The 14818-nt window shown below is 36.4% G+C and overlaps 1 protein-coding gene and 1 long non-coding RNA gene across 5 annotated transcripts in view; both read right to left on the reverse strand.

Moving 5' to 3' along the window:
• The window catches only part of LOC120636058, a 129799-nt gene that overhangs the window by 21170 nt on the left and 93811 nt on the right, over positions 1 to 14818 (reverse strand). For 2 of the 4 annotated variants that reach the window (XR_005659336.1, XM_039907329.1), the window contains one exon: positions 8458 to 8629. Coding sequence is in view for 1 of the 4 variants with exons in the window: in XM_039907329.1 (XP_039763263.1) it covers positions 8458 to 8607 (150 nt within the window). In the remaining 3 variants the exon portion in view is untranslated. Of the gene's footprint in view, positions 1 to 6266; positions 6344 to 6849; positions 8630 to 14818 lie in introns of those variants that run through there. The other 2 variants (XR_005659335.1, XR_005659334.1) reach the window with 2 other exon arrangements.
• LOC120636059 lies at positions 521 to 6252 on the reverse strand. Its single transcript, XR_005659338.1, has 3 exons — positions 4611 to 6252; positions 2247 to 3979; positions 521 to 1593 (listed from the first exon to the last, which is right to left on the reverse strand). It is a non-coding gene; the product is annotated as an uncharacterized LOC120636059 (long non-coding RNA).

Raw genomic sequence — 14818 nt, forward strand, 5'->3', positions numbered from 1 at the left:
CCCTCCGTGAAAAATTTAAAGAAATTGGCTTACGGTAGCCTCACAATATATTTATAACAATATAGTATTTGTAAGACAACATATTAGTCTTTATAAACAAAAAGTGGATATAAACAGTCGACTTACAAGAAATGGTCATAAATTAGTGACATCTGCGTATCGTCTGCGAAAGGTGCAGAAGTCATTTGTGGGATTGAGTATACGCTTTTATAATATGATTCCTAAAGTAATTTTGGACCTACCATTGCATAAGTTTAAAGAATGTGTTAAAACACATTTATTACAGCGAGGTTATTATACAATTGATGAGTTTCTTAATGACAAGGTTGCTTGGAAGCATCCGCCTCCGCTTTCATCTCTCACAAGATAGAAAAATGAATGTTAAAATGTAAAATGTAAATTTTTGATGTTGGAAAAGAGCAACTGCTGAGTTTCTTGCCGGCTTCTTCTCGGTAGAATCTGCCTTCCGAACCGGTGGTAGAGTCACTACACACGGACAGACTTGACGTTTCAAAAGTGCTTGTATTAGGCCTACTTGAAATAAATGAATTTTGAATTTTTTGAATAAATTTAATGAATTATTATCATAACCCCTTGTTTTAAGCTTAAATCACTTCAACAGCCTAGATAGTAGATCTAAGAAGAACGTTTGTAAATGGATGAAAATCAATACAGAATTTGCGACACTAAAACGATTAGGTAATGTAAGAACTTTTACTAAGAACTTTTACTGTTTCGATACAAGAAATCGACCCTACGATTGCGAGCGTGCAAATGTGTTAAGGGTAAAAAGTCTTTCCCCACAAAAGAAATAAATGGAAGCGGCAATGTGAAAATATCATAATAATGAACTAAGGCTCTGCAGTAAACATTTAAAAAGTAGTCTTTGAAACTGTAACTCATTACATCCGAGCATGCTCAGTGCTCACATTGAAATTTCCTGGTCTCCCCGTCCTCCCGTGTCAAACAGATGGTAACCCCTTTAGACCCTAACCCATTAGCCCTATCTCCATCCCCCCCACCCCTTAAGTTATTAAATCTTGACTGATTATGAGTCTTAGAATATCCACGTTAAGTTGGAAAATCGTTTTCTTTTCTGTTTAAGGCAAATTCATATCTTGCGCACTAAAACAACTGGCATATGTTAGAGTTTCGTTGTGTAATGAAACCTTCCTATCCGAATCTGAATCGACTTCTCCGATACACATGGCGAACCATATTATCTATATTGAGGTCATAAATGCGCACTTATTAACATTTTAAGTTCAACATATAATTTATGGAAACACAGATCTCAAATAAACACAATACGGAGAAAAAAAGAAAGTATTATGGCGTTTTTCTACATAAGAGTTCTCGTTTTCTTCGCCCCCACACGACGCGGGGCTTGCCTCAGAATTCGACGCCCCGAAGCTGTATAGGCAAGATTTTAAAGAGATTCTTGAAAATAATGTAATTGAATGGATAGAATTAAGGGTATCCGAGTATTTCAAGTGTGAAAACGTCTTACCATAATCTTTTAATAGAAGACAAAAAAGCCCTAGGCTTTCTGAGATGTTTAACATTCTTTTTCGGTCAGCAAGACAATTTCACCTCCTCTCATTCTTGTACTCTATCCTAAATAATCCAGTTACACCCTCGTACCTTAAATACCGTTTTCGCTATATTTCCGATTCTGCCTCACATACTGACCTCCGATCTCGGCACGATAACCGCCTGGTACTCCCATTTTGCAAAACCAAGTTCTTCGGTAACTCTTCCACTTTTAAGGCTGTTGTTCTTTGGAATAATTTGCCTGCTGACATCCGTAAAAGTCAATCCCTTCCCATATTTAAATGTCGTCTTAAAGACTACTATCTGTCTTTGAGTGAAGTAATTTGAACAAATATCGTAATTAATGTGTTTTTTTTTGTATTTTTCTTTTTTCATTATTTAATTATGTATGTATTTATATATATATTTATTATATATGTATTTATATATATATTTATTATATATGTATTTATATATTTATTTATATTATATGTATGTCTATTTTTTGCTGAATATATATGTATATTATATGTAGTATAATTGCACTATCCCGCTCTCTTGCAGCTTTTCCTTCTGTCAGAGGTTGCCTGTAAGAGATTGCTTGCAGCAATAAGGCCGCCTTTGCATGCCTACAATTCTTGTTGTTGTTTATTCTATATTTTATGTATATTCTGATGTTTGTGTGCAATAAAGTATTTCTTCTTCTTCTTCACCGAATAGCCAAATCGACAAAATATGTTGGTTTCAAGAACCAGTTACTACTATTTCATAACTGCGCATTTATGTCAAGTGCCTGAATTGGTTGTAATCTGGTGTGTTCTTATCTTTATAATTTTGTGTTTGCGTAGTAAAATAATATTAATGAACCTATTACTTATTTTTTATTTTGCTGCATTCTGAGGTTCGCCATGGTAACCTAATTTCCAAATCATAAAAGATCAAAATGAAGAATTGAATTATTTGCCTTGCCCTCCTACACTTCCTTCGTGGGGTTGACGTAACATGTTTTCTTCTCTAAGTTTAAAGGCACCTTACTTGTGGATTATTTTTCCCCCTTTCGGAGATACTTTGGTGGATAACCGCCACCATACGGTTCAAAGGCCAACAGTTGTATTCACCTTTTCACTATCGCAAAATGGATAAAAGTAGGTATATCACTTTTTCAGTGGTATACTGAACAAGTGATATACCTACTATTTATCTACCTTGCGACATTCAATCCTTAGTCGCCTTTTACGACATCCACGGAAAGATCTGGAGCAGTCTTATTCTTAGCCGGGACTGCACGGACTCAATCGACTACGATTGCTTAAAACTATACAACTTCAAGAAGTAACATTATCTACCCTTAGTAAGAGTTTGTTCACTTGCAATAAATAGTACAGTTGCTTTCGAGTATTATAACAGTAATATACTTAAGTAAATTTAATGAATTATTATAATAACCCCTTGTTTTAAGCTTAAATCACTTCAAAAGCCTAGATAGTCGATCTAAGAAGAACGTTTGTAAATGGATGAAAATCAATACAGAATTTGCGACACTAAAACGATTAGGTAATGTAAGAACTTTTACTAAGAACTTTTACTGTTTCGATACACGAAATCGACTCTACGATTGCGAGCGTGCAAATGTGCTAAGAGTAAAAAGTCTTTCCCCACAAAAGAAATAAATGGAAGCGGCAATGTGAAAATATCATAATAATGAACTTAGGCTCTGCAGTAAACATTTAAAAAGTAGTCTTTTAAACTGTATCTCATCACATCCGAGCATGCTCAGTGCTCACATTGAAATTTCCTGGTCTCCCCGTCTTCCCGTGTCAAACAGATAGTAACCCCTTTAGACCCTAACCCTTTAGCCCTATCCCCCATCCCCCCACCCCTTAAGTTATTAAATCTTGACTGATTATGAGTCTTAGAATATCCACGTAAAGTTGGAAAATCGTTTTCTTTTTCTGTTTAAGGCAAATTCATATCTTGCGCACTAAAACTACTTGCATTTGTTAGTGTTTCGTTGTGTAATGAAGCCTTCCTATCCAAATCCGAATCGACTCCTCCGACACACATGGCGAACCATATCTATGTTTAGGTCATAAATGCGCACTTATTAACATATTAAGTTCAACATATAATTTATGGAAACACAGATCTCAAATAAACACAATACGGAGAAAAAAAGAAAGTATTATGGCGTTTTTCTACATACGAGTTCTCGTTTTCTTCGCCCCCACACGACGTGGGGCTTGCCTCAGAATTCGACGCCCCGAAGCTGTGTAGGCAAGATTTTAAAGAGATTCTTGAAAATAATGTAATTGAATGGATAGAATTAAGGGTATCCGAGTATTTCAAGTGTGAAAACGTCTTACCATAATCTTTTAATAGAAGACAAAAAAGCCCTAGGCTTTCTGAGATGTTTAACATTCTTTTTCGGTCAGCAAGACAATTTCACCTTCTCTCATTCTTGTACTCTATCCTAAATAATCCAGTTACACCCTCGTACCTTAAATACCGTTTTCGCTATATTTCCGATTCTGCCTCACATACTGACCTCCGATCTCGGCACGATAACCGCCTGGTACTCCCATTTTGCAAAACCAAGTTCTTCGGTAACTCTTCCACTTTTAAGGCTGTTGTTCTTTGGAATAATTTGCCTGCTGACATCCGTAAAAGTCAATCCCTTCCCATATTTAAATGTCGTCTTAAAGACTACTATCTGTCTTTGAGTGAAGTAATTTGAACAAATATCGTAATTAATGTGTTTTTTTTGTATTTTTCTTTTTTCATTATTTAATTATGTATGTATTTATATATATATTTATTATATATGTATTTATATATTTATTTATATTATATGTATGTCTATTTATTGCCGAATATATATGTATATTATATGTAGTATAATTGCACTATCCCGCTCTCTTGCAGCTTTTCCTTCTGTCAGAGGTTGCCTGTAAGAGATTGCTTGCAGCAATAAGGCCGCCTTTGCATGCCTACAATTCTTGTTGTTGTTTATTCTATATTTTATGTATATTCTGATGTTTGTGTGCAATAAAGTATTTCTTCTTCTTCTTCTTCTTCACCGAATAGCCAAATCGACAAAATATGTTGATTTCAAGAACCAGTTACTACTATTTCATAACTGCGCATTTATGTCAAGTGCCTGAATTGGTTGTAATCTGGTGTGTTCTTATATTTATAATTTTGTGTTTGCGTTGTAAAATAATATTAATGAACCTATTACTTATTTTTTATTTTGCTGCATTCTGAGGTTCGCCATGGTAACCTAATTTCCAAATCATAAAAGATCAAAATGAAGAATTGAATTATTTGCCTTGCCCTCCTACACTTCCTTCGTGGGGTTGACGTAACATGTTTTCTTCTCTAAGTTTAAAGGTTCCTTACTTGTGGACTTTTTTTCCCCCTTTCGGAGATACTTTGGTGGATAACCGCCACCATACGGTTTAAAGGCCAACAGTTGTATTCACCTTTTCACTATCGCAAAATGGATAAAAGTAGGTATATCACTTTTTCAGTGGTATACTGAACAAGTGATATACCTACTATTTATCTACCTTGCGACATTCAATCCTTAGTCGCCTTTTACGACATCCACGGAAAGATCTGGAGCAGTCTTATTCTTAGCCGGGACTGCACGGACTCAATCGACTACGATTGCTTAAAACTATACAACTTCAAGAAGAAACATTATCTACCCTTAGTAAGAGTTTGTTCACTTGCAATAAATAGTACAGTTGCTTTCGAGTATTATAACAGTAATATACTGAAGTAAATTTAATGAATTATTATAATAACCCCTTGTTTTAAGCTTAAATCACTTCAAAAGCCTAGATAGTCGATCTAAGAAGAACGTTTGTAAATGGATGAAAATCAATACAGAATTTGCGACACTAAAACGATTAGGTAATGTAAGAACTTTTACTAAGAACTTTTACTGTTTCGATACACGAAATCGACTCTACGATTGCGAGCGTGCAAATGTGCTAAGAGTAAAAAGTCTTTCCCCACAAAAGAAATAAATGGAAGCGGCAATGTGAAAATATCATAATAATGAACTTAGGCTCTGCAGTAAACATTTAAAAAGTAGTCTTTTAAACTGTATCTCATTACATCCGAGCATGCTCAGTGCTCACATTGAAATTTCCTGGTCTCCCCGTCTTCCCGTGTCAAACAGATAGTAACCCCTTTAGACCCTAACCCTTTAGCCCTATCCCCCATCCCCCCACCCCTTAAGTTATTAAATCTTGACTGATTATGAGTCTTAGAATATCCAGGTAAAGTTGGAAAATCGTTTTCTTTTTCTGTTTAAGGCAAATTCATATCTTGCGCACTAAAACTACTTGCATTTGTTAGTGTTTCGTTGTGTAATGAAGCCTTCCTATCCAAATCCGAATCGACTCCTCCGACACACATGGCGAACCATATCTATGTTTAGGTCATAAATGCGCACTTATTAACATATTAAGTTCAACATATAATTTATGGAAACACAGATCTCAAATAAACACAATACGGAGAAAAAAAGAAAGTATTATGGCGTTTTTCTACATACGAGTTCTCGTTTTCTTCGCCCCCACACGACGTGGGGCTTGCCTCAGAATTCGACGCCCCGAAGCTGTGTAGGCAAGATTTTAAAGAGATTCTTGAAAATAATGTAATTGAATGGATAGAATTAAGGGTATCCGAGTATTTCAAGTGTGAAAACGTCTTAACATAATCTTTTAATAGAAGACAAAAAAGCCCTAGGCTTTCTGAGATGTTTAACATTCTTTTTCGGTCAGCAAGACAATTTCACCTCCTCTCATTCTTGTACTCTATCCTAAATAATCCAGTTACACCCTCGTACCTTAAATACCGTTTTCGCTATATTTCCGATTCTGCCTCACATACTGACCTCCGATCTCGGCACGATAACCGCCTGGTACTCCCATTTTGCAAAACCAAGTTCTTCGGTAACTCTTCCACTTTTAAGGCTGTTGTTCTTTGGAATAATTTGCCTGCTGACATCCGTAAAAGTCAATCCCTTCCCATATTTAAATGTCGTCTTAAAGACTACTATCTGTCTTTGAGTGAAGTAATTTGAACAAATATCGTAATTAATGTGTTTTTTTTTGTATTTTTCTTTTTTCATTATTTAATTATGTATGTATTTATATATATATTGATTATATATGTATTTATATATTTATTTATATTATATGTATGTCTATTTATTGCCGAATATATATGTATATTATATGTAGTATAATTGCACTATCCCGCTCTCTTGCAGCTTTTCCTTCTGTCAGAGGTTGCCTGTAAGAGATTGCTTGCAGCAATAAGGCCGCCTTTGCATGCCTACAATTCTTGTTGTTGTTTATTCTATATTTTATGTATATTCTGATGTTTGTGTGCAATAAAGTATTTCTTCTTCTTCTTCTTCTTCACCGAATAGCCAAATCGACAAAATATGTTGATTTCAAGAACCAGTTACTACTATTTCATAACTGCGCATTTATGTCAAGTGCCTGAATTGGTTGTAATCTGGTGTGTTCTTATATTTATAATTTTGTGTTTGCGTTGTAAAATAATATTAATGAACCTATTACTTATTTTTTATTTTGCTGCATTCTGAGGTTCGCCATGGTAACCTAATTTCCAAATCATAAAAGATCAAAATGAAGAATTGAATTATTTGCCTTGCCCTCCTACACTTCCTTCGTGGGGTTGACGTAACATGTTTTCTTCTCTAAGTTTAAAGGCACCTTACTTGTGGATTATTTTTCCCCCTTTCGGAGATACTTTGGTGGATAACCGCCACCATACGGTTCAAAGGCCAACAGTTGTATTCACCTTTTCACTATCGCAAAATGGATAAAAGTAGGTATATCACTTTTTCAGTGGTATACTGAACAAGTGATATACCTACTATTTATCTACCTTGCGACATTCAATCCTTAGTCGCCTTTTACGACATCCACGGAAAGATCTGGAGCAGTCTTATTCTTAGCCGGGACTGCACGGACTCAATCGACTACGATTGCTTAAAACTATACAACTTCAAGAAGTAACATTATCTACCCTTAGTAAGAGTTTGTTCACTTGCAATAAATAGTACAGTTGCTTTCGAGTATTATAACAGTAATATACTTAAGTAAATTTAATGAATTATTATAATAACCCCTTGTTTTAAGCTTAAATCACTTCAAAAGCCTAGATAGTCGATCTAAGAAGAACGTTTGTAAATGGATGAAAATCAATACAGAATTTGCGACACTAAAACGATTAGGTAATGTAAGAACTTTTACTAAGAACTTTTACTGTTTCGATACACGAAATCGACTCTACGATTGCGAGCGTGCAAATGTGCTAAGAGTAAAAAGTCTTTCCCCACAAAAGAAATAAATGGAAGCGGCAATGTGAAAATATCATAATAATGAACTTAGGCTCTGCAGTAAACATTTAAAAAGTAGTCTTTTAAACTGTATCTCATCACATCCGAGCATGCTCAGTGCTCACATTGAAATTTCCTGGTCTCCCCGTCTTCCCGTGTCAAACAGATAGTAACCCCTTTAGACCCTAACCCTTTAGCCCTATCCCCCATCCCCCCACCCCTTAAGTTATTAAATCTTGACTGATTATGAGTCTTAGAATATCCACGTAAAGTTGGAAAATCGTTTTCTTTTTCTGTTTAAGGCAAATTCATATCTTGCGCACTAAAACTACTTGCATTTGTTAGTGTTTCGTTGTGTAATGAAGCCTTCCTATCCAAATCCGAATCGACTCCTCCGACACACATGGCGAACCATATCTATGTTTAGGTCATAAATGCGCACTTATTAACATATTAAGTTCAACATATAATTTATGGAAACACAGTGATTAAATAAACACAATATTGAAAAAAGTCTTTTGTGGTTTTCTACATACGAGTTCTCGTTTTCGTCGTCCCCACATGACGCGGGCCTTGATTCTGAGATTTGTGCCGCGCAGCTGATGCAACCACGTGCCGTTGTAGGTCTGGATCTCAACACGTGCTGCCACTAGCTTCGTTGGATTATGCTTGCTGGGTGGATGCATGCTCGTGCAGTACGCTGTATACCTGTTGCCAATGATAAAACCGAGTGTAACCAACGCATATTTCGTCAAAATTCAATATGGACAGAGCTTCAAAAATTATTCACGCACCAAAATTAATTTTGGTCGAAATGTTTAATTATTATAATATATATATAATGAAAATGGTCTTCGTTTGAGGCTCAATCACGCCTAAACCACTGATCGTATCGACATGAAACTACTACCATTCCATGCGAAATTTTTCCTAGATGGTTTATGGCTATGTATTTTTTGAATTCCAACATTCCTTCATTTTTTTATTGCTGTTTTACTTTTATGAACATTTATCCCGCTAATAAAAATAAAAGATAAACATTTTCTCTTGATTCTTTTGTTTTCATGGATTTCAACAGAGTGTATTAAACGGATTATGGTTTTTTACATTCAGCTAAGAATCTACTCACGGTAGTGGAGAACGGCTGGACCAATTGGGCTATTTTTTATCTTCAGAATTGTCAGGAGAAAGTTTTGTATGTAAGAAAATTTTAAAAAAGCCCGATAAAAAGTTAAAAATTTCGATGATAATCGAAGAATTCCCATCTATATAGTCACTCACCACGAAATCTCGGGAACCATAAGACTTAGAAACGTGAAACTTGGTAGGAATATTACTTTTGCTATGTAGAGGTCAGCTATGAATAGATTTTAAGAAATTAATTCCCCAAAGGGGATTGCGGGGGCGTTAACAATGAACAATTCCCGTTTTTAAACTATAGCTTCTATAGACTTTAAATTTGGTAGGAATCTTTTGTAAGAGGTGTAGAAATAGGCTATGAACGAATTTTACGATAGTTCACCCCACAGGGGGTTGCGGGGGTGGGTATTAACAATTAATATTTTTAATTTTCCAGCTAAAGCTCCTACAAGCTCCAAATTTTGTAGGAATTTTCTATAAGTGATGTAAAAATGATTTATGAACAAATTTTACGATATCCCACCCCAAAGAAGATTGCGGAGCGTTAACAATGAAAATTTTCAATTTCCAAGCGATAGCTCCTATAGACTCCAAATTTAGTGAGAGTGTTCTATATGAAATATAAAAATGATCTTCGAGCGGATTTTACAATGAATCACCTCGAATAAGGTTCGCGGGGGTGGGTGTTAACAATAAAAAATTTCAATTTCGAAATATAGCTTCTAAAAATTCTAAATGTGGTAGGAATCTTTTATTATTCACATAAAGAACATCTCAAAATGGATTTCAATAAAGTCTACTTCCGACAGGAATTGCGGGGGTGGGTGTTAAAATCTAAAATTTTTATTTCTAACCTGTAACTTCTACAGACTCCAAATTTGGTGGGGATCTTCGTGTATGTAGGGATATTCGTGTATTTCCTTACAACAATCGTCTTTTTGGCAGCGGAGAGAAATTAACTTTACATGTAGCTATCCAATCAACGGACTAAGAATTTTACATTCATTTTACTTTTGCAGACTACATAACCGACGAATTCTTTTATTGCGGATCGCGGAAATGTAACAGATTAAAATGAATGCATTTTCCAAGCACATGAGATGTGGAAAAGAAATTTAGTTACTTATTCCAATAGAATTCATAAAAAACATGCACAATTAATTTTCTATAAAAAATTGATGTCACGGAGAAAATTTTAGTTAACAGAAAATTCGGCGCACTTGAACCTAGACAGATTTCAACTTCACATATGAGACTTGCAATGACTTTAACTTAAACTTTCAATGCTCATTTCAAATTTTTTTCTTCATGTCAATTATTATTAATTTTTGGAAGAAAGGCACGGAAATGTTATAATGATTGCACATTGAAAGTTACAATGAATATTAGTGAGAAAAATCACCTGGATGAAAGATACAGGCTAAATCGATGGAATTTGGAATTTGAGTAAGTCTAAACAATATCGATGCTTACAGTTCTATCCGCGGGGCCTATTTATGTTCATACAAAAATAAAAAAAAAGGAGAATAATAAACTTATGAAAAAAATAAATAAAAGTGAAACATAAAATGTAATTTATTTCCTTTTTCAATTCGCCTAGCGAAGCGGGCGGGAAACGGCTAGTTATTAATATAGGGTTTAAAGACCACTTAAATAGAGCGAGAGTACAATAGAGTACAGTAGAAAGCATTTGAAATAAATAAATAAATAATAAGTCCTGTTAACTGAAGCATCTCAATTTTTGTTTTAGAGTTTCACGCATAACGCCAGGATATTGGATTTTTTTACGGAAAACCATGAATACGCATCGCAAAGATTTGGAATGCCCTTCCGGTTTCAGTTTTCCTCGCTTAAGGTTTGTATGATAAGTATAAAATAATGTTCATAACCACAGTCATTCAATTTGGAAGGCAATGGTAGGTTGGGGTGTGGTGGCAAGAGCTTCGCTTTTTATGATCTACCGGATCGGACTGCAATAGCGGCGTGATCATTGATCTTTTTTGTACAAACACTGCATCACTTGGATATACCGGTAGTCAATTCGGAATCTCTGCAGTGACCTAAACACAGCCCAAGTTTCTACCGAATCAAAGGCTTTTTCATAGTCCACAAACGCTAAGCAAAGTGGCCGATTATACTCTTCAGTCTTCTGTATAACCTGCCGCAGCATATGAATGTGGTATGTGGTAAGCCCTTAAGGAAACTGGCTTGTTCGGGAGGCTGGAAGTCATCAAACCTACGAGCGAGACGATTCGTAATGACTCTCGAAAACAGCTTGTAGATATGACTCAGCAGCGACATGGGTCTGCAATTCTTCAACAAGGTATTATTACCTGTTTTGAATAACAGAACAACCACACTCCTGTACCATGCCTCGGGCGTTGTGCCTTGGTGAATAACGGAATCAAACAATCGCAGAAGGACTTTCAGTATCGGTTTTCCACCTGCCTTCAGGAGTTCTGCCGTTATTCCGTCATCACCCGGCGCCTTGCCATTCTTAAGCTGCTTGAGAGCCACACTAATCTCGTATAGGCTGACGTCCGGGATATCTTCGGTATAGTGTTGAGTTAATTTGGCTCTAGGATCCTTAGCCAAATCTTCAACAGGCGTCTGTACTGTGGTGTACAACTGTCCATAAAAGTTCTCAACCTCACCCAAGATTACAGGTTTGGAAGAGACAAGACTACCATTATTGGTCTTCAGTCGCATCAACTGGCTCTGACCGAAAGACAGATCTCTAGCGAACACTTTAGAGCCTCTGTTTTGCTCGATGGCATTTTTAATACGCTCTTTAAAATTGAAGTGCCGCATATCACAAGTCTGAGATTTAGAGATCTGCCTATTAATCCGCCGGTAAGCGGAGGCGTCTGCTGTAGACTGTAGTCTCATCACTTGCCTCTCCGTCATAAGCTTGAGTGTATTGGTTGAGAACCTATTGACCTTGTTTCTACGGTGGATCTTGTAGAATTTGGACCCGACTGTTTGGACAGTTTCCACCAGCCTGTTGTTCAAATCGTCCACAGGGTCGCAATCTGCTAGGCAATCAAACCGGTTCTGTAGTTCTAGTTGAAAACTCTCGGGTTTTTGAATATGGGCACGAGTAGGCCGGAGTTTAGACTTCACCAATCTGACTCTTTCAAGTTGAACGTTTATACTCAATGTGCCTCTTACCAAACGGTGATCACTTCCGGTTTTAACCCTGTTGATCACAGAGACATCATTGAATATATGCCGTTTGGTCGACATGATGAAGTCGATCTCGTTTCTCGTGGAACCATCGGGGCTTATCCAGGTCCATTTCCTGTGTGGCCGCTTCTTGAAGAAGGAGTTCATCATATAGAGGCCCTCCTTCTCCATGAAGTCAGCCAACATTTGACCCCTGTGGTTCCGTTGCCCATACCCAAATTGCCCCACCCTCAACTCTGAACCAGTTCGCTCGCTCGCATTCCTTTAAACGAATTATGAATTTTATGTAACCTAGTATATTGCACTGTAAGTTTATTCTTACTTCTAATGTTCAAATTATTAGTCACATTTTTTCTTAAATTTAGAAAAACTTCACATTGCCCCACTTTATGTTTTATAGACAGGCGGTTCACACAGGCATTCTTCTCCTTGACGCACTTAAAACGTTCTTGAGGAGTTAATAATTTATTAATAGTATAGGATCCCGATATAAAACGACCTTCACCGAGATGGTTATTTGACGAAACGTATTTTATATTCAATTTAATATGTCAATAAATATGTTGCATATATCTGTCTAACAAATTTCAGTCCAGGATATCATTAATTGTTTTAATTTTTTTTTTTTTTAACATTCACCGGTTTGATTATATTAGACAAATTCTATACCAATCGTAAGTATGAAGCCCATAGATTATGCAAACGTTAGGTTGCCTATTCTTTTCCGGTCACAACCCTCGGGGTAGCCTGGTATAATTAGGTAAATCGATACTAGCATTTTGCACCGGTCTGATTATTGAATTAAAATAAAGATTATTTAATTATGAACACGATGGTATAGGGTTGCCTGCGAAAAATCAGTCCCGAATTCCGGTTGTCGAATTTTAAAATTCCCGAATTCCGAACAAAATTTCGGGACCTCAACAAACTAGACCAAAAAAATTGTTTGCAAAGCCTTAAAAATTATCGTTTTAAAGAGGCTTAGTTGATGTTTCTGTATGAGCTGTATTATTGGGAATTTGATAACAATAATCCAAAAAAAAAAACTTTTTAACCGTCGACCAACAGTGTTACTCTTATGAAGTTCAGGAAAATTCTGTAAAAAAAAAAACTGAAGAAACTAATTGTGAATGTCATCACGAAGAGGCAGATACAAGGATTATTTTTCATGCGTCTAAAGCGAAGCCAGGCTCAAAAATTTTAATTAAAACCTCTGATACTGATGTTTTTATTATTTTGTTAGGAAATTTGCACAAACTTATTGAATCAGAATTTTGGCTTGCCAGTTCAGCAACAGTTGCCAGTACAATGGGGCGGGGATCATCCGATACCATGGCTAGCAGAAATCTTTAAAGCATGCTTAGCAAACGGATACATACCGCTTAATAAGAGTGAGGTAAAAGTAGTATTCTTACCTAAACCAGGTAACAGCAACTACACACAACCTAAATCTTTTAGACCGATAAGCCTAAAATTCTTTCTACTAAAAACCTTACAAAGACTCGGAGATAGATATCTTCGAGACGGAACACTAAAATACTTGCCCACACACCAGATTCAACATGCGTAAATCAACAGAAACAACTCTGCACGAAGCAAAATAGACACGACCTGAAAAACAAACTATCGACTCGCGGTGCTTTTATAGACATCGAAGGAGCTTTCGACAAAAATTCAAAAGCATTGGTTTAGCTCTTGCGAGATACAAAGTACCACACTGAAAGCGTGGATAAGAGCCCTCCTAGAACTGAAGGCCATTCAACAAGACTTTAACGGAACAACCAAGGGTATTGTAGCACAGAGTTGCGCACAGGTAGGATCTTTCTCCCATCCTGTAGAATCTAGTAGCTGACGACCTCATAACAAAAATTAATGAGAATGGTTTTCTCACCATAGAATATGCAGCTGACATCACTATCCTCATAAGTGGAAAACAAGAAAACACTAAGTACAATAATGCAAAACGCACTGATACTGCTAGAACAGTGGTGCAGGGAAAATAAACTTACTGTTATCCCGAAAAAGACTGGACTCGTATTATTCACCGACAAGGGGAAATCAAAAAAAATCTTTCCGCAAACACGAACATTAATTAAAACAAGCCTAAAACTATCAACCGAGGTAAAGTACCTTGGAGTAACGATGGACTCCAAACTACTGGACTGGAAAACACACATAGATACGAAAATACAAAAATCAACAAAACACACGGGGTACTATCAAAATAAATGTCAAAATGTCCACAATTAGCGTGGATATGGGACAAGATACGCAAGGTATAAGGATTGCCAGACACACGATTTACAACGAAATTGCTGCAACTAAATCGGGTTAAACTAAGAACAGTTGTAGATATGATAACAGGGCCTATTAAACAAACACCTTTCCATTTAAGTCTGAACTGACATTCCCATTTGCACAGCATGCATGGAGACGGATGAAACACCGATACACGTAATGCTCCAATGCAATGGAGTATCAGAACAACGCGCAGCACACCTTGGCTCCTCAGCAACACTCCCTGAAGCAGTTGCTGCGTTAAAACGCGTGTTAGGAAATAGGGAATTACAG

This window comes from Pararge aegeria, chromosome Z (genome assembly GCF_905163445.1).
Source record: "Pararge aegeria chromosome Z, ilParAegt1.1, whole genome shotgun sequence".
Classification (NCBI taxonomy): domain Eukaryota; kingdom Metazoa; phylum Arthropoda; class Insecta; order Lepidoptera; family Nymphalidae; genus Pararge; species Pararge aegeria.